General features: G+C 35.5%; 3 protein-coding genes and 3 non-coding genes across 6 annotated transcripts; 4 read left to right on the top strand and 2 right to left on the bottom strand.

The window, feature by feature from the left end:
- Positions 1-1,416: 1,416 nt before the first annotated feature.
- On the top strand, positions 1,417-1,496 carry TRNAL-CAG. Its single transcript has one exon. It is a non-coding gene; the product is annotated as a tRNA-Leu (tRNA).
- Positions 1,497-3,115: 1,619 nt separating this feature from the next.
- Positions 3,116-3,571, bottom strand: LOC113279686 (egg cell-secreted protein 1.4-like). Its single transcript, XM_026528360.1, has one exon. The coding sequence runs from the start codon at positions 3,569-3,571 to the stop codon at positions 3,116-3,118; it is 456 nt and encodes a 151-aa protein (XP_026384145.1).
- Positions 3,572-4,792: 1,221 nt separating this feature from the next.
- Positions 4,793-4,864, top strand: TRNAH-GUG. Its single transcript has one exon. It is a non-coding gene; the product is annotated as a tRNA-His (tRNA).
- Positions 4,865-6,722: 1,858 nt separating this feature from the next.
- LOC113279685 (protein FAR1-RELATED SEQUENCE 4-like) lies at positions 6,723-12,200 on the top strand. The gene is made up of 5 exons (XM_026528359.1): positions 6,723-6,791; positions 7,016-8,008; positions 8,233-8,738; positions 8,862-9,201; positions 12,048-12,200. The coding sequence occupies exons 1-5, from the start codon at positions 6,723-6,725 to the stop codon at positions 12,198-12,200; spliced, it is 2,061 nt and encodes a 686-aa protein (XP_026384144.1).
- Positions 12,201-15,355: 3,155 nt separating this feature from the next.
- LOC113279684 (egg cell-secreted protein 1.4-like) lies at positions 15,356-15,814 on the bottom strand. Its single transcript, XM_026528358.1, has one exon. It carries the CDS (start codon positions 15,812-15,814, stop codon positions 15,356-15,358), a length of 459 nt encoding a protein of 152 aa, XP_026384143.1.
- Positions 15,815-16,363: 549 nt separating this feature from the next.
- On the top strand, positions 16,364-16,435 carry TRNAH-GUG. The gene has a single exon. It is a non-coding gene; the product is annotated as a tRNA-His (tRNA).
- The last annotated feature ends 8,092 nt before the right edge of the window (positions 16,436-24,527 follow it).

Genomic DNA, 24,527 nt, shown 5'->3' with positions numbered 1-24,527 from the left:
TACAAATAAATAAAACACCATAATAAGTACAAAAATGAGCGCTAACAATATATAGAATCGAGACAAATCGGACACAAAAATGTGTCTATCAGGAACCATCCATGAAGGCCATTCCCGTACTGGTTTTATCGTCCTGAATGCTGGATCCACTACTTGTAATATGATGAATATGTTATGCATGCTCTTGAGCATCGCCATTTTGCATATCAGGTTTGGTTTATTTGTATCCAATTCTCATGGTTTTATTACTGGTTACTTTATCATGTTTCTTCTTTGTCTGAAGAGCCTAATATTTTTCTCTCTGATATCCTTCGGTTTATTTGGAGCACTAGGAATAACTTAGTGTTTGCTGGAAAAAAAAGAAACTCTTAGTGAAGTTTTAGCCAAGTTGAAAGCCATGATTATTTCGATAACCCTAGTACTCCTCTTAAAACCTTCGTTGATGTTAGTAGTATTGATAAACGTAAGTTCCTGCCATTTGGTTGGATTAATTGTAATACTAATGGTGCTTTCCTCCTTTTTGTTATGGCTAAATGGTGTGCACGGGTATGTGATAAATGACTGTGTAAATAATGTAATGTATAACAAATAGAGTTATAGAGGAAAGCAATAAGGAGATTGCAGAGAATCGAAAAGAGTTTAAGAAACGAAGAAGAATGATAAACATGAAGAAGAAGTTAAGAACTGAAAGTTAATAATAGTTTGATAATAATAATCTTGATAACAATGTACTTGTCTTCAATGAAGATGCCTGTTTATATAGGCTCTAAACAACCGACTAGAAATCTAAATAAAGAAATTTAAACTAAAATAGAATTCCTAAACATTGAATAAACTTAAAAAGAGTTGTAATAAAACTAGGAAACAGAACAAAGACTAGAAGCTTCTGAGCTTTGTCTGAGAATGATAAAGGATATCCTGCATCATAAAGCCTCTTTTTAGGTACTAAATGTTTTTGAAATGGGTTTTCCCTTTTTTTCCTTCACCTTCTTCTCTATAACTCTAACAACTCAAAAATGAAAAAGAAATGGAAAAAATGAAACAGAAATCATTCTAATACTGCACCGACTACAATCGGAAGTCTGGGTAAATTTTTGTCTTCCGATTGAAATCTGAGGATAAAAATGTTATCATATCCTCTGAATATATAAGGGTAATTTTACCATTACGAATTACGCGAGATAAGGACTGGCTACATTTTCCCTTTTGGTGACCTTTTTTGTTTTATTGTTGGCCCCTAAATCCTTTTGAGTGGCCCCTAAAAACACGAGGATAATAATCATTCCTTTCACTTCAATATAATCTGGTGAAGAATCACTAAATGGATCTCTCTGGTTACGTGTTCTTTATTAATTTCTTTTTTTAGTTGGCAGTCAGTCTGAATTATTCTTTAACTATTGTCTATTTGTGCAACAAGACGGTTTGGCCGAGTGGTCTAAGGCGCCAGAATCAGGCTCTGGTCCGAAAGGGCGTGGGTTCAAATCCCACAGCCGTCAACTTTGTTTTTATTTTTTTCGGGTTCAAATCCCTCGGCCGTCAACATATTTTTTTCTTTTTTTCTGCTATTTATTAAGAAACCACCAAATCATAAGCATAAGGTTATGCAATCACCACCGAATCATAGTGCAACACTTACGGAAGTTGACGAATGGGTAAAATTATTACGGAAGTTGACGAATGGGTAAAATTATTATGGAAGTTGACGAAAGGGTGAAACTATAAGAGAGGATCGCCATCGTCATTAAGCAGAAAATAAGAAAGAATCAACTTTGCAAGCATGGACCTACTACACTGTATTTTGTCTAGAGCCTAGTTAGTAATTCGGGATTCGGCAAACGTACGGAACGACAAACGTACGAGTATTATACGGTTTTGTAAAATTCAGATTCGGTCCAAAATTCGGTCAATGGGACGTGATTCGTCAGTAATTCGGAACGGCATACGTACGTGTATGATTCGATTTATAAATGTGAGTTCGGCTCTGAAAATTCGGTATCTATATATAACAAATAATTTGTATTTATAAGGTCATAGACCAATTTTTATGCATATGTGTGAGTTATTTAAAGAAAAAATAAACTTAATATGATGATACTAATAATATATACAACATTAGTTATCCAAGAGGACGTCGTATGGTGGTTTAGATGCTTGGTTAGTGAGTTTGAGATCTCTCTCACCTTCACCTTCAAATCTCTTCAGTCGTTTTTGTTTCATAAAAATCACAACACGTCTAATATTCGGTCGTGTATGTTCGGGAGGCAGTAAAGCCCAAAAAATGGAGTCTTTGAAAAGTAAAAGCTAAAGAATTTATGGCGAATTAAACGGACGTATCATTCGGGATATGTAAAATTCGTGAACGGTTCGCGAATAATTCGCAAATGCCACATAATACGCGACTTGGGTTCGGAGTTGCAAACGTACGCGAATAAGACGGTAAAATTCGTGATACGGAAAAATTCGCGAATAATTCGCGAATCATTCGCCAACTTACTAACTAGGGTCTAGAGACTGAGACTACTACTTTTATTGCCGAATTATCATGTTCCTGAGTTGATCCAAGAAGGATCGATAAAAAGAATCAACTTTTCCTTTTCCGTACCCTTTTTTTTTTTTTCCGGATTTGGATCATTTGTCCAAATATTTTTAAATCACGGTTCAAATGGACGAGTAAAAAATAGTTTGGATGAAATGACCAAAAAACAAAATAGTAAGGATGAAACTGGTTTCATCCGGGCTTAAATTTAAAAAATAGCAAGGATGAAACTGGATACATCTTGTGTAAATTAAAAATAAGAAAAAATATTTGAAAATGGGCACGATGAAACTGGTTACGTCCTGCCTATTTTTACATTTTTGTCAATTTAAACAGTATCAAAATCTAACTGTCCATTTCACCCAGGAATTGTTGATTTTGGTCTTTTTAACTAATTTTGTGTTTTTTTCCCGATAAAGTTACGCACACAAATCTGCCATTTAAGAAACCATATTCCAATCACACCAAAGCATAGGATTACTATTAAAAGTTCAAAACGAACTCAAATTATTACAATGCAACATCCAAACACTAAACATAATATAGAGAAAATAGTAAAAAAGATAGTGGTTTGATTGATCATGGCTTCAAATCATTCTTCACGAGAGGAACCATAGAAGGAGGTGATGGTGGAGCTGGTGCAACTTCGGCAGTGGAATCGCAATATCCTCGAAGTATATTACCTTCTTCTTCAGTGAAGCCCAGTGATCCAAGCATATGGGACCAACAGTTGTGCTGGATTATATGAATTGCTCGGCAACAGTTCAGACCTAAATGTGTTTCACCATTGAGGAAGGATAGTATAACCTCACCAGTACATGCTTGAAGCTCCGTCAACGAATCCCAACATTCAGAATATGACCCATCTGATTGCAAACGAGCAGCTAAGGATATGGGCGTCGCAGTCTGAATATCTGATGAAGGTCTTGCTAGTACACCAGTAGTACCTATCTTGTTGGAATCCATTGTGCTCGGAGTTATTGCAATCAACATTGTGAATAAAAGCTTTGAAGAAGATGAATAAGCTGCAGCCATGGTGTGCGTGTTCTTGAGAGGGACAGAGAGAAAAGTGCGTAAAGAGATTGTAATGAAGAAATGAGTGGGTTTGGACCTATTTATAGATGATAATGAGATCATGGACCTATTTACGGAAGTTGAAACGAATGGGTGTGAAATTATAAGTGAAGATCAATATCGTCATTAACTAGCTGAGATAGTGTTAAATGGTTTAAACAGTAATTCTAACGTATGTACTACAAGTTCAACTATGAAGTAGAAGATGAAAAGAATCAATCTTGCAAGCGTGGGCCTTGACTGTATTTTGTCTAGATCCTAGTTAGCAATTCGGGATTTGGCAAGCGTACCGAACGGCAAACGTACGAGTATTATACGGTTTTGTAAAATCCAGATTCGGTCCAAAATTCGGTCAACGGGACGTGATTCGTCATTAATTCGGAACGGCATACGTACGTGTATAATTCGATTTATAAATGTGAGTTCGGATCTGAAAATTCGGTATCTATATATAATAAATAATTTGTATTTATAAGGTCATAGACCAATTTTTATGCATATGTGTGAGTTATTTAAGGAAAAAATAAACTCAATATGATGATATTAATAATATATACAACATTAGTTATCCAAAAGGACGTCGTATGGTGGCTTAGATGCTTGGTTAGTGAGTTTGAGGTCTCTTTCACCTTCACCTTCAAATCTCTTCAGTCGTTTTTGTTTCATAAAAATTACAACACGTCTAATATTCGGTCGTGTATGTTCGGGAGGCAGTAAAGCCCAAAAAATGGAGTCTTTGTAAAGTAAAAACTAAAGAATTTATGGCGAATTAACCGGACGTATCATTCGGGATACGTAAAATTCGTGAACGATTCGCGAATAATCCGGGAATGCCACATAATACGCGACTTGGGTTCGGAGTTGCAAACGTACGCGAATAAGACGGTAAAATTCGTGATACGGAAAAATTCGCGAATGATTCGCGAATCATTCGCGAACTTACTAACTAGGGTCTAGACTACTACTTTCTGACCCACATTATTTTGTAGCTTTAATTTAAATAATGTATGAAAATTGGATTTTTGCAAGCATTAGCAGCAATGTTAATTGTAGCATATAACTAGTAAACATGAGCACATGCAGATGATATTCGTTTTGTCAAAGTCCAAGGGGAAAAAAAAGGACGCAGGTGCAACTGATGGCCCCTATAAGCATTATTTTCTGTCGTAGGTGAACAATGATGTGGCTGTAGTTTAGTGGTAAGAATTCCACGTTGTGGCCGTGGAGACCTGGGCTCGAATCCCAGCAGCCACACATTATTTTTTTATTGACAAATTTTGGGACTTTATTACATAAACAACGGTACTGATTTGAAGATATAAATAATAATAAAAAACTAAGAGATATTCTCTGTGATGGATTCTTATTTTGGTGTTCTTTCTAGTTTTTTATACGGGATTTCTAGGTTTTATGCCCGTTTTTTCTATTTGTTTTTATTCTGCCTATCTGTTTTATATTTTACCTCAACTGTATTATATATATCCTCAACTGCTTTGTATTTTGTTTCGCTTTTAATCCATGATTGGAATTTTTTTGCCCAACATTCCATCTACCACAGAGTATTAGCTGTGAAAAAAAAGAAAAGAAAAGAAAAGAAGTATTAACCGGCAAAAGGCCGGTGCTATCAACCCTTGCACCCATTGGTATGGCATCTATGCACTCAAATTTCAAAAGAGGTCTTTGTTGATCACTCGTGTATCAAATACGCTGCAGATAATTGCTTTTAAACTGAACTAACATTTAACTACCTTCGATTACAGTATACGCTCAACAGAGTAAATACTAAATAGTGAGGAAATAATGAAATTCCCGTGCATCACAACTTTCAAACCCCCATCACGGCCTAGGTGGCACAAAATCGAAAACCCAACTTTTTATCAAAAAAACATGCAAGCAGATCCTATGTTGATTTACAACTAAGTCATTCGGAAAATTTTTTTTGAAGGAAAAGGTCCAAAAGGGCACTCGAATTGATCATTGATTTGTTGAAATAAAGTGATATTAAGTTGAATATATAGACTTGTGTTGTTGTGTACTCGCATACGTTTTTGTGTTGGAAGAACACGGAATGAACCTGGTATCGGAACATTCATATGGTGCATGTACGTATATGCTATTAAGTCGTTGGTAAGGCATGGAGCTCGATGGATGTATGAACACACACATCGTATTTATGAGTATTACACACAAATATATAATGCAACAGAAAAAACAAATGAATTCGGCCTTTCTAAGCCTTGTTTGTGCCTAGCTAGCTAGTAGCTAGTCCTCTTTGTATACATAAACGATGGGTTATGAGGTATCGGATTCCATGTGCTTTATGTTTTCTTAGCTAGTAAAACACTAGCTAGTAGCTACACTCAACATACATATGTTGAATTTTAAAAAATTTCATACTTCCCGTAAGATGGTGGCGAAAACTAAAAATAGTTATCAAGTGATTATATTTGCTCAAAAGATGATTTGGAGAGGCGCCCAATTGATTGGGTATTCGCTAGCTACTTCCTGAAAAGACTTCACATGAGTATACCTTGAACAATTTCATAAACATGAAGATAACACTGGTGAGTGGTGTATTTAGAGTGAGAGAAATTGTAAAAATAAAATTAAAAAGAGTATCAAAATATTGTCAAAAAAACACCAGTGTAAGGGGTGTTTGGCGGGGTAAATGGAATAATCCAAAAGGCTTGTACATGAAAGGTTGGTCAGATGTGGCCTTGTCAAAGAAATTAGGTGGTTTAATGATAAGTGCTTAACTCTTATATATTTACTGACTTTGATATTCCCCTCACTCTTCACAGCTCTAATCACAGCTCAAATGACATGTGGCAACACGTGTAATAAAAACGTGGCAGAGAGAAAAGTACCCAGCTAATTAGTTGTCTACAGATTTGACTTTCTGTTTTGTGATGAAAATTACAATTTGGGAACTTTGAAATCACATTTGAAATGTGTTTTAAACAAAATTTTGGTGAACTACTTCACCGGAACATTATTATTTTTCTAAGAGGTTGGGAAATCCACAGAGATCTTTTAAGAAGATGTATATTGAAGAAATAGGAGAATCTTCCAATGTGGAGAACACAGTTAGTGTAACCGATCTTTTAAGAAGATGTATATTGAAGAAATAGGAGAATCTTCCAATGTGGAGAACACAGTTAGTGTAATCGCTCTAAAACCAGTAATTCTTCACTTATTTGGAAAATAAATTAAATTTGGTTGTAGGGATTGTTATGCTCCAGTTTCAGTATTGGAAATTTTATTCTCAGTATCATGGAACAACGTTATGTGCTACTAACTAATATGATAGAGAACATGCATATTAGTTGTTTGATAAAATGTCTCAGTGACTAAAAGAACTTTTTTTTTTATGTTGTATGGTATTGATTATCTTAATTGATGCAGGAGGAGACTTTTGAAAAGTCAGATTGCATTGATATTAGTGGAATCAAATCTAATATACAACCTGCTCTTGGTATGGGGTTTGAGTCTATAGATGATGCATGGGAGTTTTACAAGACACTTGGGAAAGTGAAAGGATTTCCTGTAGTGAAAAGCACGTCTGTGAAGAATGGTGCGGGGTGTACAAGAAGCTACAAGTTTACTTGTACTCAAGCAGGTAAGTGTAATTCCATCTCTGAAAAACAATTAAGGCCTCAAGCGACAATAAAATGTGGTTGTCAAGCCAAGCTAGTGTTGCGGTTAGATTGTCTAGTTGGTTATGTAATCAGTCAGCTAAATTTGGAGCATAATCATGAACTGAAACCGGAATTCGCCAGACATTTTCGTTGTAACCGTTTCATTGATTCTCTGGTAAAGAATCAAATTGATCTTCTTGATCAATATGGTATAAGGTTGTGTAAAAGTTATGATGTTTGTGTAAATGAATCCGGCGGACAAGAGAATATGACGTGTTCTCAAAAATATTGTAGAAATCTAATTGATAAATTGCGAACTGCACGACTAGGAGAAGGAGATGCAGTTGCCATTTTAAAGTATTTTACAAAGATGGGTTCACAAGGTTTTAGATTTTATTCAAGTGTCGATACAGATGACACTAGGCATTTGAGAAGCCTGTTTTTGGAAAATGGTAGGTCAAGAGAAGAATATAAAGAGTTTTGTGAGGTTATTTCTTTTGACACCACATACTTGGTGAACCGGTATGATATGCCGTTTGCTTCATTTGTTGGGTTAAATCACCATGGAGAATCAATACTATTAGGATGTGGGTTGGTAGTACATGAAGATACAAATTCTTTTATATGGTTATTTTCAAAGTGGCTTGATTGTATGTCCGGATGTGCTCCTCCTGCACTAATAACTGACCAAGCCAAGGCCATGCAAAATGCGATTGAAATAGTCTTCCCCAACAGTAGACATAGATGGTGCATATGGCATGTGATGAAAAAAATTTTCCCGTGAAGTTTAAAAATCATAGTAATTATTCGCGCATTACGTATACAATGAAAAAAGTTGTTTATAATTCTCAATATCCATCAAAGTTTGAAACAGAATGGATGGAGATGTTACAGAAGTATGAATTGTGTGACAATGAAAGGCTTAAAGACTTATACGAAGACAAACATCGTTGGGTACCTTGTTTTTTAAATGATTGTTTCTAGGATGGAATGCAATCTACACAAAGAAGCGAGAGTATGAACTCATTTTTAGATGGTTACCTTGGTCCAAAGACAACTTTGAAACAATTTGTAGAGCAATTTGAACGTGTAATGAGGGATAAGGCAGAGAAAGAGACTGTAGCTGATACAGAAACGTGGTCCAAATTGATTCTTACTGCTACATTTTTTGAAATGGAAACACAGATGCTGGGGTTGTATACTTTGTCGAAGTTTAAATACTTTCAAGATGAACTGACCTCGAAAATGTATTGTGAACTTATTAAACAAGCAGAGGATCCTCTTGGAAAATTTAAGTATGTTACTCGTGCAAGTGTGTGGATCGAAGGGATTGATGGGCAAAAGATTCAAAAGCAAATGAACTTTGATGTGATATTTTATTCAAATATCTGCGAGGTGTCTTGTAGTTGTCGGGTGCTTGAGTTTGAAGGAATGCTATGTAGATCTCTTAATGTATTAATTAGGCATGGAATCAAGTTGATACCTGATAAGTATATAAAAATATGTTGGAGGAAAGATGTGAAGAGATCTCACACAAGTATGAAAGTTAATACTGGGTATTGACAAAACACCATTGAGCATGATCATTATAATAACTTGAGTATTCTTTTCAGTGAGGTTGCAGATATGGCAGTAAAATCAGAACTTGGTTTCAATGATCTTAGGCAATTGTTAGTCATACAATTGGATTTGTTAAAAAAAAACACAATTTGTGAGATTAAAACAAAGAGTCCCGCCACTAATGAGAAGTGTAAAGGAGTGCAAGAAAGTGATTCACCGGGAGCAGATATTGTGGATACCATAACAGTGGATGTTGATGATTTGATAGTCACGGATGTGCTTAATCCTGAGGATAAAACTAAAAGGCCAGGCAGACCACGAACTATAATACGTATAAAAATACATGAAAATGTAACAAGAAGAATCCTATGGACGGCAATAGTAGGAATGCATGTAATCAAGAAGATGGTTTGGTATTACGTGTTTTGCTAACTTTAAACCTTGTCTTTACCAATATTACGTGTTTACTCAGTTGTTTCCTTCCCAAATTATCACTACCCCTTGGGAACGTTTGTTTCTCCTCGTGCACGCATTAATTAAATTTACAACACTATACCACTTTAGCCGAAAAGAGAAGCAAGAAGGGAAGGGACTAACTAGAAAAGAAGCTAAGCATATTAAAAGTAAACCATGCAGTTACCACATTTAAGAATTATCCCCAACGGATAAGTATTACAAAGGTTAAGTATGAAAAAGGGATGTTGATAATAAAATAAAAACTCCTACTCACCAACTGAGTTGGTAAAATGCAGTATGAATGCAAAGGTTTCTAATGGATGTTGTTTGCAAGTGTTGTATGTAGTCATTTTTACAATTATCCGTAAAAGCATACTATTACTAAAACAAACTAAAATTATTGCTTCACACCAAATTATCGAACACTTTATGTGCATTTACATATTTTAAATTTTCACATAAAAATATAGAATTGATTCAATTGAATATTTACTTTAAAATTATCGCTACAAATCAGAATTACAACAAATCCATCAAGAATATAAAGCATTGTTTGGACAGTTTAGCCTAGATAAAGAGTTGCTAGGATGTATTCTGGGGAAAGTTAAATCCATGGTTGTGGTTTGCTTTAATTAAAATTAATCATTATGAGTGCTTTATTAATTAGTGTCTCATTAATCTCTCATAATGAATAATTTATTAAATTTTTCATCATTAAATATCCTCTTAACTAATCTAATAAATATGTATTTGTACATTACTAAATAATTTTAATAAAAATTACTATATCAATAGAAATTAGTGGTTAGTAGTGGAAGAAGTAGTGGTTGGTAGAAGCGGACAAGCGGTGTTGGTGGAGGCGATAATATCATTGGTGGTGGAAAAAATAATGCCGATGGGTGGTTTTATGATGGTGATGTTGGTGAATAGTCGTGGACATTATTAGTTCTGTATATTTACAACACAAGCAACATTGTATCGTGAAAGATGTAGTTGGTCATCATAATTGATAAAAAAATCATAATTTTAGGATGATACCATACCATTTAAAAAAAATGATCATAGCCGCCGGATCACCTAAACGGTACCCCTGCTACCTTTAACACCCTGTTATATAAATCATGGTTTTAACCGTTAAAATAAAATTAATTGCAATACAACAGAGTATATAAAAATAAAAAAAATAATGGAATAAATTAACTAACGACCTAAGTTTGTTCAATCTTAATTTTACTCATGATGTTTGTGATTTAAAATTAGAAGTACGATAAACGGCTAATGGGAGGTAGTGGCGGTTGTGGTGGAGAATTAAATAGTATTATATATGTTTCTGTAGTGGTGGCGATGATTGGTGAGTATCAATAGGCTATGTTAATTTTGTATCGCTACAAAATGGGTAATATTATAAATTAGAAGTTGTGGTTGATCGTCTTATTGATAAAATAAAATAAACTCGGCTAAAATACATGAAAGATCAAAAAAATAAAAATAAACCCAAAATGTCACATTATATAATTACTACAAAGAAACGGGCACAAGTAAAGATCAATACATTTTTTTTACTTATTATCGAGATGTGTCGTTACGGTAAGGGTAGTACCCTAGCTATGTATACTTTTCTGCCCATTTCTTTGTACTGTATTATATAATGAAGCTTCACTAAGTTAGGAAAGATAAAGACCAGTCCTGATTTTTCCTCCCAATTGATAAATTCACGGTTTCGTTCGAACCCATGAATACACGCTTTAATTGAGAAAAATTCATTACATATTCTCTTATTCCCATCTCAAAGTCTAAATCAAAATGGAAAAAATTGATCAACTGAAAATTACAAACCTACCTTCCCATAAAACTGAACAATTGATTCTCTCGCTCACATTCAGTAAGATGAGTGGGTTTGAAAACTCTAATTCCTTACTTTGGAGCAAATGAAAATCAGAAATGAAGTTGGGAAGGGAGTAGATTGCGAAAGGAAAAAAATCAAATCCAAGAGTATAGTTCCGCTCAATCTTGTTTCAATTTTCTCTTAATCTTCGTCCACCAAAACGTACATCCGTGACCAGTCAAACTACTCTGAGCTAACAACATTTGAGAAAATCCTTTCTTTTTTACATTGTTTCATGTATGAATGTTTGAGGTTTCTATCATTTTCTTGAATATCATTTGTTGTATATTTAGCTGAAGTATACATTTTCAGATATAACCTTATTGATTGAAATAACCTCATGGTTGAAATTTAGGGGTGCCTGTATTTTGTGATTAAAATTTGGCTAGCACAGGTCGTCGGGGTTTCAATCTATTCACAACTTTTTGGTCTAGAAAGGTGATTTTTTCAAGAACCAATTTTTCGTTTCTATTTGTTTAAATAATAGTGGAAATAGAATTTTGATTTCATCTTGATAGATAATCTTAGAGAGAAACTTATAAGATTATTCAGATTACACGTTATAATTTGACAATAGATTAGTATTTACAAAATGATCTTACATGTAAATAAAAACCACTGTTCTTTGAGCTTCTTTTTTCATTGTCCAGAACAATTTGACTAGAAGTTATTTTCAATAAATAATCTAATATGATTATACGTAATTTATATAACACCCGTGCTATAATGGATTCATTCTTGGAAAAGCTGAATCTACGGATGTAAAGTGATATGTTTAATTAATTTTCAATAATAAATATTCTATTAATATTTCATGATAAATATTTCTTTCATTAATCAAATAAATATTTTTTATTAATACAATACATAAAGAATTTATTTTATATTAAATCAGTAGGCATTAATGGTAGTTGTGATGGTGGGCAAGGGTGGTAGATCTGCGGTGGGGATAATGGTGGTGGGTGTTGGTGAGAATGGTGGAGTGACGACGTTAATGGTGGCGGTGGTGGTGGAAGAAAGTAGTGGTAGTGGGATGAAAAAGGTGTCCTAAGGTTATTTAGTTGCCCTTAGTTAAAAAAAAAAAATTGATAAAAAATAATTACATAGTAGGCAAGCGAGCAACAAGTTGCGGCGCAAGCCCTTATTAGTTTTTAAATTTGTTTTTTTTTTTAAAAAAAAAATTAAAAAAAAATTAAAGGCCATATTTTTCTAGGAAGAAGATAAATCAATAGCTATGGTTTTAAGATTTGTCGGGTCGGGGAAGGTAAGGAGATGAAACCTATAAAAAAATTTGACCACATACAAGGCTACACGCGAATCAATTGTAATTGATTTAGCTTATCATATCTCTCTATTCCCATTTTTTGTCATGATTTATATTTTTGCCATTTCTCCTCGACTTCATATGATTATGCATACTTGAGAAATAGTTCATGTTATTAGGTAAAGAGAGAAGATAAGTAGATCAAAAATGAAATGGATCAAGAATTACATATTATTAAACTTTAAGAAGACATAAATCTATGCAAATTTAGAATAATTTATATCACCAAAGGGAGAAAAATAATTCTTGAAGCTAACAGATTTTGTAAAATTAATCTGATTGATTTTGAAGTAATTTTGTGTTTCATATTTGTTACAAATTTGGTGAACGACCTTTGATGATTTATTTCTTTTCGAAGTAGGGACACTACTTTGTTTTGAAGAAGTTAATGAAATGTTGTTCTACTACCCATAGGCCCATAGGATTTCGAAGAGTTGGTTAACATTTAACTATATTTGTCCTAAAGGATTGTATGATTTACAGACATAGTATTAAAATATTTGAAGCTAAGACATGTTTATTAATCAACACCTCAAAAACATTTAGACTTGGATCAAGTTGATCGATTTTCGCAAACAGTTATGATATGTATGAACCGATGGATATATTTGAAATACATATCCTTTACGGCACGGGTTAAGCCCTAGTCACTTTACAAAATCAAACTATATATAGAAAAACACCAAACTATCTCATAGAAATCAAAGTAGAAGAAACAGAGAACTGAATAACATTACCCTATGAGATTAATCCTAGTAGTGAGTTTAAGAAACCCAACTCTTTTATATTATATATGGACTACACAACACAAATTCTGATTATAAATCAAATATAAGATATGAATCAAAGAATGAATATCGGTAATCGGTAGTATCACTTACTGATTTCAATGATTCTTCAACAAATAAAAGAAAAAAAATTCATCAGATGTTCTCCTATTTTCCCTCTTGGCTCATATATAGAATTATAGTGAGATCTAGATTTTGTTCCCCTTTAGTTTAACAATTTTATCTCTCCAATAGAGAGAGAAAAAAATACAAATTTTAAACTTCAGTTACATAAATATCTGACGGGATGCTTTTCTTTCTCCCACGTTTTTATTACACGTGTTGCGACACGTCATTTGAGCTGTGATTAGAGCCGTGAGGAGTGAGGGAAATAGCAAAACAGTATATTTACTAAATTTACATTTATTAATTTTTTGTTTTGTATATATTTAATGGTTTTTTATTTAGTTTTGCAGTTTTTAAAAAATGAAGCTCGTAGACTATAATACGAATTCTGTTGGTAAAATGGATGAAATAAAGTGATTAATAATTGAATAGGCTAAGACCGAAAGGAAGAACATGCAGAATTATTTCATTGGTTCATTTTTTCGGTATGGGAGTGTGGAAACATGTTAAGACATGTGGTAAATGTGTCAAGGAAAAATATCGAAAATACATGAATGGCCAATATTACTCAAGTGATGACTGAGGAGGAAAAATGGAAAATACAGATGCTGCTTCAAAATTAGCCGAATATGTGTAGGAATGGATCAAAGACGATATTTAATGCATGATGGAGATATCAACCCATGCATTATTCTTGTGAATAATATACGCATGAACATTTAATGAAGAAAAACCCCCGATGCATTCCTAAACCGTCTTTTTGTGCATTGTTATCTCAGCGTGCATATAAAGGAGGCTTCTTCATTTCTTTATTCATTTCATCAACATTATCAAAGAAAACAATAGTCACACAACTTGTGTATGTATATGTTAAATTCAAATATTTTCGTACCTGACATGAGATGGTGGCGAAAACTGAAAACATGTTCGTGTGATAACTTGAACTTGAATCTTACTTTGAAGATACACATAATAGTGAGAAACTATCCAAGCACCAGGTAAAGTTTGAGGGATGGATACGAAGTTATTTGTTTGTTTTTCTTTGGTATTCAGATTGACTCATGATTGAGGGATATGCAAATCAGTTTGGGGATATGAATTACTTTTCTCATCCCAACTATCCTGCAACGTTGTATTCTTTATAAGAGTACTTAATTTTGACCATGTCCAGTGAAGTAAATGTCTAACCATATTAATAAAAAATCTTCAAACCCAAATCTCAACATCCAGTTATTTTATTGCCAAATTCTCTTGTTCCTGGGTTAAACCGAAAGGCTCGATAAAAAGATCGCCAAATAAAAGGTTCACGTTTGCTAGAAAAATTGCCCAGCTTTTAGTAGATTTTTATTGTTTTTAAGCTGGGAGAATACAAGCGAAGCTAGCATAAACCAAAGAGCATTAGCTAGCGAAAGGTGTGGCGATGTCAACTGCTTGTGAATTATACTGTGACCGATCGACCTCCAGCACTCTATGACATCTATGCACTCAACATTTCAAAAGATTTGTGGTATTAATTTGATCACACTCGTGCATCAAACACACTGCAGATTTCTCCATGGTATAGTTGTTGACATTTGACCAACAGAATTTCTATAAGGTTTCAAAATGGCCCTTATGCCAGATACGTTAGTCTATGTTAGTAGCATAAAAAAGAAAACGCGAACAACTTCGTAAATTTAACCTCCATGACAACCGTATCATACTGCACTTTTCTAATTTGCTCTCAATTTTCTCTCTAATTAGTTCATTCCAACCAGAAATTTTCAGACGTACTACCAACCAAGTAAAGGGCACGCGCGGATATTTAGGAGCTAAACCTTTTCGAACATATTTTTCCGATAAAGTTATGCTTAAAAAACCATATTCCAATCACACCAAAACATAGGATTACTTGTAAAAGTTGAAAAAGAACTCAAATTATTACAATGCAACATCTAGACACTGAGCATAATATAGAGAAAATAGTAAATAAGATAGTGGTTTGATTGATCAGGGCTTCAAATCATCCTTCACGAGAGGAACCGTAGAAGGAGGTGATAGTGGGGTAGGTACAACATCGGCAGTGGCATCGCAATATCCCCGAAGCATATTACCTTCCTCTTCAGTGAACCCCAATGACCCAAGCATAGCCGGCCAACAATTATGCTGGATTATATGAATTGCTCGGCAACAGTTCCGACCTAAATGTGTTTCACCATTGAGCAAGAATAGTATAACCTCACCGGTACATGCTTGAAGCTCCGTTAACGAGTCCCAACATTCAGAATATGACCCATCTGATTGTAATCGAGCAGCTAAGGATATCGTCGTCGCAGTCTTAACGTCTGACAAAGGTCGTGCTAGTACACCAGTAGCACCGATTGTGTTGGAATCCATTGTGCTCAGAGTTAATGCAATGAACATTGTGATGAATAGCAATTTTGAAGAAGTTAAATAAGCTGCAGCCATGGTTACCCACAGAGAGAGTTCTTGAGAGAGACAGAGAGAAGAGGCTAGAGAGATTGTGATGAAGGAATGAGTAGGTTTGGTCCTATTTATAGAGCGCATAGGTGTAGCTGAAGAGAGTGCGCTACATGCATGAAATAAAAATGGGAATGAATTTGTGTTCATAAGTAACATGATGATGAGATCATGGAGGTATTACATGGTGGGCGCATTATCAGGGGTTACGGAAGTTGAAACGAATGGGTGACAATATAAGTAAGGATTCACCATCGTAATTAACTAGCTGAGATCGTGTTAAATGGTTTAATTTAAACAACAATTCCAACGGATGAAATTGAATCAACTTTGCAAGCACATGGACGGATGGAAGACTGTATTTTGTCTAGGCTACTACTTTACAACCTCCATTTTCTTAGCTTAATTATGCAAGCATGAAGCTATATCTGTAGCATAAACTTTGAAACTGGTAATGATGAACGCATGCAGCAGTCCAAGAAAAATGAAAACCGTGTAAGTGTTCAGTAAGAGTATCTGTCAATCATGAACACTCATGTGGCTGTAGTTTAGTGGTAAGAATTCCACGTTGTGGCCGTGGAGACCTGGGCTCGAATCCCAGCAGCCACACATTTTTTTTTACCCTAACAAAAAAAAACAATTAACTACAGAGAAATGCCACTCGGATTGATGTTTTGAAACTTGAAACGATCTTAATGCGCATGAACATACTCAGTCCATAAAAAGTAAACATGAACCTTTTGCTTCAAAAACAAAATGAAAAGAGTAGATGCATTTCCTAAACCGTGTTTTGTGCTTTGTTGTCTCAGTATATTTGCATATAAAAAGATGGCTTCTTCTTTTATTTTCTTCGTTCACTTCATTAAAGCAAAAAATAGTCGCACAACTGGATATGTTAACCTCAAAAATTTTCATACTTGATATGAGGTGGTGGCGAAAATTAAAATTACGCTCATGTGATGAAACTAGCCTAAACATCACTTCAATAATATACACAATAATGAAAAATATGGAGGAACTCCCAACTGGGAGTTCTTCTTTTTCAATAATATGACTAGTACTCAAATAAATCCATTTGTAGGATTATATGTTATTCAATTAGTAATAAAATCGATGTTGAAACTACATGTTCAATCAAATAAAACTCGAATCACATTGATATACAATTTTCGAACCCGGATCTCAGAGTATTTTATTTTCAGGTCGATTTGTCCGGTTCTTGAACTAAACAAACATTGCCATGGTTCTCTAGATTTTTCTTGTTTTTAAGTTGGGAGAATACAACCCGACATAGACCACAAAGCATTATCTAGCAAAAGACAGGTGCCGTCAACTGGAATTCATGTATGAACAATCCAAACTCAATTTAAATCTGATAACTTTTTGTCCACGAGTACGAACAAATTTTGTGTAGCGGCTTAATCCTGAGAGTATTCAATTCTGGACAAGGTTTCGGGGTTTTTCTGCATTTGAGGTTTCCTCGTTAACAAAATCTTGCTGTGTCATTTACTTTATATTTCCGCATTATAATTGTTTTATTATAATTAAAGTAAATTACACAAACGTTAATTCCTATTTACTTGATAAGTGAATTCTATTGTGTTTGGTTAAGTCCGAACCTTTTTATCAAGTAACATACTTCGTTGTTGTAATGTCTCGATCTCGTATCCATAGACGTCCACACGAAGTTTGAACCGATTAGTTGTATTGTCTCACTCAGTCCATAGACAATCACTCTCGGAGAAAGGACTTATAGGTAGGAAATGTTTTAGTTTGAGGTATATTTGGGTACCCTCGCCTTTTCAGTGTGGTACTGTCAACTACTTGTGAATTATTGCACGACCTTAGCACCCTTTGGATGGCGTCTATGCACTCAAATTTCCAAAGATGCATAATTGCTTCGTGCAGAACCAGAGCCTTTTGTCCCAGAACAAGTCCAGGGTAGGCTGGGGACTATCTCGTAAAACATTATCCAGTAAATCTATGGCGAAAGTTTTTACGCCGGCCTGCCTGCCTAGACGCAACTTGTCCAATGGCAAGAGTAACAGATTCCGTGCCGTTTGTAATGGAACAGGGAATGAGCACACTATTCTAGTTGGATTTACGCATTCGCGACCGCTAAAACAGTATACCCGCTGAAGCTCTGCACAGAACGCGGAGCCTGCCAAGGATGGTGTAACAAGTTCGCGTGTAGAAGGTATAACCACCGTGAGAGTATGGTCCTGACGAATGCGGATATACACATGAACAAAAGTCCAGGCATACACCAGGCCACCCAAAAAGCGCATAACGCCAGATGCTCCATAACAACGGCCTTAATGCTCAACAGTGTTGGAGTCTGGTTTTGTTGGATTACCATGGGATAGAGCCAATTGCAAATAGACATTTGACCCGCATCTACTGGAAATCACCGACTGAAGAGGGCCTCTACGCCACATGAAATGGGTACAACACTCTCAATTTGTAAGGTGAGTTTTGATCCTTACGATGTCCGTTGTGCAGCTTTCCTCTACAAACTAAAAACTACCTTGTCCACCAGTCATTAGTATTCTGTATTCACAATTTATTTTTAAAATTCTCTAAAAACAAAATACTTACGAGATAAATAATTGTTTATGTATACTTATTTAGTTACATGTTATATAATAGTATATGCTCGAGTCAACTGAGTAAATAATGCGGAAACAATGAAATTGACCATGGTTTTTTTTTGGTATCATGATTCTATTTTTAGTAAGACATTTAAAAGTAAATTTAGGTCATCCTTATCTAGATATTTATATCAATATCTAAATTATCCTCCTGATTAATTTTGGGTAATGATTAGTGAAATCATTAGTGAAATGATTAAGCTAAAGTAGTAGAATTATTGAGAGAGTAAAATTAGAGAAGATGAAGAAGAAAAGCATGGAAAATAATTTTTTTTTCCAATTCACTAAACTTGAGTATTCAAGTGATGATAGCTCATCTGATTCTTCATCTCCATCCTCTCCTAGAGTATTTGCTAATCTTCACAATGATCTATATATGAGTTATTTCTTAGATGGTGAATGTATTCTTCCACAAACTCAATCTCAAGATGAAAATGATGGATTTTACCAACCACAACCGGAGGAAGAGTATTTGGGTACCCAAGTATGCTTCAAACTTAGATAATGGTGGTTGAATTGCTCCAAATATTCATAAAACTGTAAATTTATAAAAAAAATCCTGCTAGGTTCAGGTAGTTCGGTTACCAAGTGTGAAGAACAAGTAACCGAACACAGAGTTCGATTAATAAATGTCAAGAACATATAACCGAACACAGAGTTCGGTTGCTTTCTTCAAACACGCAGGTAGACGAACTTTAGTAATAAGATTTACAGAGGTATGTTCGGTTAGTTCGCAAACTTCAACACAACCAAGTTCCCAACCGAACTGCAGGTTAAAAGTAACCTAGTATTAGAAGTTCGGTTGATTCGCAAACTTCAACATATTTTGCGAATTAACCGAACTGGGCTTATATATGCATAAATGCAATTAGGCAAACATTCGGTTACTACGAAATTTATTTCTTGGCGAATTAGGTAAAGTTCGGTTACGAAGTTTCAAAGGTAGAGTTCGGTTATAAAGAAAACTTAACATTTTTGCGAATGAACCGAACTTTTGGATTTCTCATTATTTTCGTAAACTATAGTTCGGTGATATCCTTATTTTGCGAAGGAACCGAACTTATGGACTTGTGTTGTTCTAATAAAAGGAGTTCGGTTAAAAGTATTTTTTGCGAATCAACCGAACTCTGAGTTCGGTAAAGAAAAAATAATTCGTGATAACCAAACTTTTTGCGACGAAACTGAACGTTTTGCGACGTAACCGAACTTTTCTCTGAAAAAAAACTCCATTAAACCTCTCTGCAACTTCCATTTTCAACTCATTTTGATGATTACTTCTCATTTATTCAACCAAAAACGAATGACAAGTAATGGGTTTGTGAGAATATCTTTGTTAATGCTTTAAATTAAGCTATATATATAGAGGTGGTGGTGGTAATTGGAGGTGGTGGTGGTAATCGGTGGTTGGTGGTGGTGATAATTGCAGGTGGTGGTAGTGGTAATCGGCGGTGGTGGGCGGTGGTGGTGGTAATCGGTGGTTGGTGGTGGTGATAATCGGAGGTGGTGGTGGTAATCGGCGTGATGGACGGTGGTGGTGGGAGGAGGTGATGGTTATATATAGGTGGTTATTAGGTTGGTTTTAAATTAATAACATCCAGCTTGCTTCTTTGGAAGTCATTACTAATGTTATATCTAAGTTTTGTGGCTTCAGCGTACATTCTTTTGAGCAGCATCAAAGTAGGCATTGAATCACTGTGGAAAGCTACTTCATAACAACTCCACTCTGTTGCCCAGCGGAAAGCTGTCTCTGCTCCTTTTCTTTCTAACTCCTCTCTAGTATTGTAGTTGAACGTATTACCCCTGACTTCAATGGTGAAACCTGCAAAGTCAGTGAGAGTTATGCCAATACCTGAAAAAGAGGTAGGATTAATCATTGTTAAAGCTATGCTGAAAGTGTAAAGCAATTTTGTTTCAATTTTACTGTTGTCGGAAGTGCAAATGTTAATACAGTCATCTTTCATTGGATTGTAATACAATGTTTGGGTTATATTGTAGTTTGGGTCTGCAATACTAGAAATACTATTTATGAATTTGACTATTTTGTGCGTTATGTCTGCACTGTTTTGTTTTTCCTTTCTGAAAACCCAATCACATCTGGATTTTCAGATGTGCCAGGTAATGATGCTGCAAAATAAAACATCCAAAGATTCGAAACATATCCTATGCTCCATTCGGAAAAAAAAAATCTTAAGACAAAGGACACACGATTTATTGAACTGATTATAAAAAGAGAGTACCTCGGTTGAAATAAAGTGATAGTAAGTTGAAAATAAAGACTTGTGTTGCTGTGTTAGTAGCTAGCAGACAACTACGAGGGGCGATTTGTACGTTTTTGTGTAGGAAGAACACGAAATGAACCTGGTATCGGAGGAGTACTCTGACATTTTAACGTTCATGTGGCGCATGTACGTATATGCTACGTACGTTCATGTGGCGCATGTACGTATATGGTATTAAGTCATTGGTAAGGCATGGAGCTCGATGGATGTATGAACACACACATCGTATTTATGAGTATTGCACACGAATATATAATGCAAAAACAAATGCATTCGGCGTTCCTAAGCCTTGTTTGTGCCTAGCTAGTCTTTTTGTATACATAAATGATGGGTTGCGAGGTATCAGATTCCATGTGTTCTCTATTTTCTTAGCTAGTAAAACACTAGCTAGTAGCTACACACAACGTACATGTCGAATTTTAAAAAAATTCATACTCGCCGTAAGATGGTGGCGGAAACTAAAATTAGTTTTCAAGTGATTATCTTTACTCAAAAGATGATTTGGAGAGGTACCCAGTATTCTCTAGCTACTTCCTGAAAAGACTTTAGCATGGATATTCCTTGATCAATTTTGGAAACAAGAAGATAGCGCTGGTGAATCTAGGGTGAGAGAAATTGCAAACTAAATTTTTTGAAAAAAAGTATTAAAATATTGTAGAAAAACACCAATTTAATGGGTTTTTGACGGGGTAATTAGAATATTGGAAAAGGCCTATTGCATGAAAGGGTGGCCAGATGTGGCCTTGCCAAAGAAATTAGGTGGTTTAAATATTAGGAAAACTGAATTTTAGAACTATGCTCTCCTTGCAAAACCTCATTGGAAAATGATTGATCAACATTATGCTCCTCGGGTTAGAATTCTTAGAGACAAGTACTTTGATAACAAAGATCCAACGATCCTTTGATTGATGTTATGCCAATATGGATCTTGGATTGATGTTATGCCAATATGGATCTTGGATTTGGACGGAATCTGTAAAGGTTTATATATTATTGGGTAAAATTATGTTATGGAAATAATAGTACTGGTGAGTCCTACTTCAAATATGGAAACATAATTGGATACCTAACCATGTAGGACCTCCTACTTTCTCTTTACTATCCTCCAATATGATTTATGTTAAACAACTAATGACCAAGATATCAAGAATTGGAACTTTGAAATCGTTAATGCTTTGTTTGATCAGAATAAGTAAGAATAATACAGGTGAATGCAATGGACTGCGAGGAAAGCCATTAAGATCCTTAAATCCAGAATAAGATGAAGCAATGACATTGTTGGATGCAGTTATATGGTCAAAGGAGATATGAAGAAGAAGAATACACTTGGAAGGGTATTAATATTTTTAATCTAATTTATAATGATATTGTTATCTTAGAAGAATTTGATTTCTGGTGTTGCTCTCATGTTCATACCATATTACAGAGTTGATTACAAAACATGCAAGGTGTAGTTACCTAAAATCGGTGAGAGGCTAGATATGGGATTCTAGGGTTTCTGAAAGTGAGTTAGGGAGATTGAGAACGAACAGTCTTCGCCTAAACCATGCACAATTGCCGTTCAAAGGCTGCTTCAGTCACAGGGAAGAAGGATTAGGGCTGGTCTTAGAGAGGGAAGCATATGAAGAGAGAGATCAGAGAACAACTTATTGCTCTGAGAGGTTATGATAAAGATCATCGTAGCTTGGAAAATAGACGACCTATGTATAGATGGATTCTCTAATCTCAAGTCGGTGAAGATAAGGATTGCTTTCCGTGCCGTGAGGAAGAACTCTCCCGTCTCTCAGGAATAGGGATAAACTATGTTGAGTTTATCTCATTATTCCACCGCCTTTATTCTCTTCTGCGGTGAGAAATAAGCCGGGTATTTCTCACACGTTTCGTAGACCGCCAGACCAAAACCCTAATTGATATTTCCCATTTGCGTGAAGCTGAGTCAACCTTTGTGATGAAGTGTTTGAGAGATAAATATTCTCTTTAGCCGAGTTGGCCAAGATAGAGAGATATTATCTAATTTGTGAGAATGACTAGGATGAGTCACGTGAAAAAGCATGGAATTCATTAGGAATCGTGTGTAGAGTGTGAGAGGAACTGAGGCTGATCTCCCTCTCTTCATGGCCGGTCACATATATCATGTGAAGATCGTATTATTGTTGATGGGTCCCTTTGTTGAGCATGCGGATCTCAAGATAGCTTATAGCCATGTATAGTTCAGGCTCAATTCACTAGCCGTGAGTGTAATTGAGAGGCTGAGAAATAGGCTTGAGCACTAGGTAAGGCGTTTGCCTATCATGTGAATCTATCCGAGATTTTGATGAGAGATTTGAATCTCTCCGATATTTTTGTGAAGAGATTTGAATCTCTCCGAGGTTTTTCAAATGGCTCGAAATCTCTCTGTGATTTTTGCAGAGAGATTTGAATCTCTCCGAGAATTTTGCGGATGGCTCAAAAATCCCTCCGTGATTTTTGCAGAGAGATTTGAATCTCTCTGAGAATTTTACGGACGGCTCAAAAATCTCTCCGTGAGTTTTACAAAGAGATTTGAATCACTCCAAGATTTTTGCGGACTGATAAAAATCTCTCTGAAGATTTTCTTAACGGATCTTATCTCTCTGCGGTTAACTGGGACTCGGCCTGGATAAAGAGAGAGAAAAGGCTTTGTACGCCCGATTTAACGTCTCTGCGAAACTTTGGCTCACTTGTCTTTGACCAGCGTATCTTGCAAAGATGTGCTATGAATCAACAGTGTGTCCATATTATGAGCCAACATGACCAATGTATCTCGAAAGGATGTTTTAAGAGTCTGTTGAAAAGGCTCAGAGGTAGACCAGCGTATCTCGCGTTGATGTCCTAGGAGCTATCCGAAAACCTCAGTAAGTCGAGTCAGAGCCTAGAGAAGATATGACCAGTGTATCTCGCGATGATGTACTAGGAATCAATCTTTGATCTCAAATAGGGTGAGTCGTGCTTACAGGAGATATGCAAATCTCCGCTCTGGGTCATAAGTCCGCCGGGGACGTATTTACGCATCTACAGAGCCTACATGACCAACAACATCTCGTTGAGTACGTATACTAGGAATAATGGCATCACAATCAGCTGCGTCTCGTGAATACTTGATGGAATGGGGCTGTTCTGGTTCATAAGTCTGTCGGGGATGTTTTACGCTCTACATAACCTACGTGGCCAGTAGTATCTCGTTGAGGATGTGCGCTAGGAATCACGACATCATGACCAGCAATGTCTTGCGGGAACGTATACTATAAATCGTGGCTAAGGATTCCTTGAGGACCAATGGCTTAATCTCTCCCGTGAGAGTTGAATTCTGTCTATAGGGTTAAAATGACACTTTTGCCCTTTATCCAAATTTCACCATCTACATTAAGTCCCCTACTCAGAGTAGAACCTTGATTGTTCCATGATGAGTATATAGATTGTAACATATCATTTATACGCAATTACAATTTTTCCATCCTTTTAGACTTACAGAATCCCCGAATTTGATGTTTAGCCTTCGATTGTTACGACTTTGATCTTGAAATCGATTCTGGACCTTGGAATTTCTTGGGACTTTGTGTTGAATGTCAATGACATGATAATGAGGTCTTGATGGGATAAAATTTCCGTCTTGGAAGAATGAAATTCGTTAATTAGGGTTTACTCGGCCAAAACCCTAATTTTCTCTCTTTGTGCATCTTTGAGTTTCTGAATAGGCTAGCATGTAGGGAAAAAGGAATTTCTTGAAAGGTTCTTGGCTAGCCTTGATGTTAG

Source organism: Papaver somniferum, chromosome 5, assembly GCF_003573695.1.
Source record: "Papaver somniferum cultivar HN1 chromosome 5, ASM357369v1, whole genome shotgun sequence".
Taxonomy (NCBI): domain Eukaryota; kingdom Viridiplantae; phylum Streptophyta; class Magnoliopsida; order Ranunculales; family Papaveraceae; genus Papaver; species Papaver somniferum.
Note: the sequence above shows the minus strand (reverse complement) of the source record. Positions and strands in the feature narration are given on the sequence as shown.

What these genes read in the sequence shown, in the direction of transcription:
- LOC113279686 (XM_026528360.1), bottom strand. Translation starts at nt 3,571, where the DNA reads ATGGCTGCAGCTTATTCATCTTCTTCAAAGCTTTTATTCACAATGTTG.
- LOC113279685 (XM_026528359.1), top strand. Translation starts at nt 6,723, where the DNA reads ATGTATATTGAAGAAATAGGAGAATCTTCCAATGTGGAGAACACAGTT. An exon ending in ATAGATGGTGCATATGGCAT is followed by an intron (nt 8,009 to 8,232) that starts GTGATGAAAAAA and finishes GATTGTTTCTAG; the next exon opens with GATGGAATGCAATCTACACA. An exon ending in CGGCAATAGTAGGAATGCAT is followed by an intron (nt 9,202 to 12,047) that starts GTAATCAAGAAG and finishes TTAAATCAGTAG; the next exon opens with GCATTAATGGTAGTTGTGAT.
- LOC113279684 (XM_026528358.1), bottom strand. Translation starts at nt 15,814, where the DNA reads ATGGCTGCAGCTTATTTAACTTCTTCAAAATTGCTATTCATCACAATG.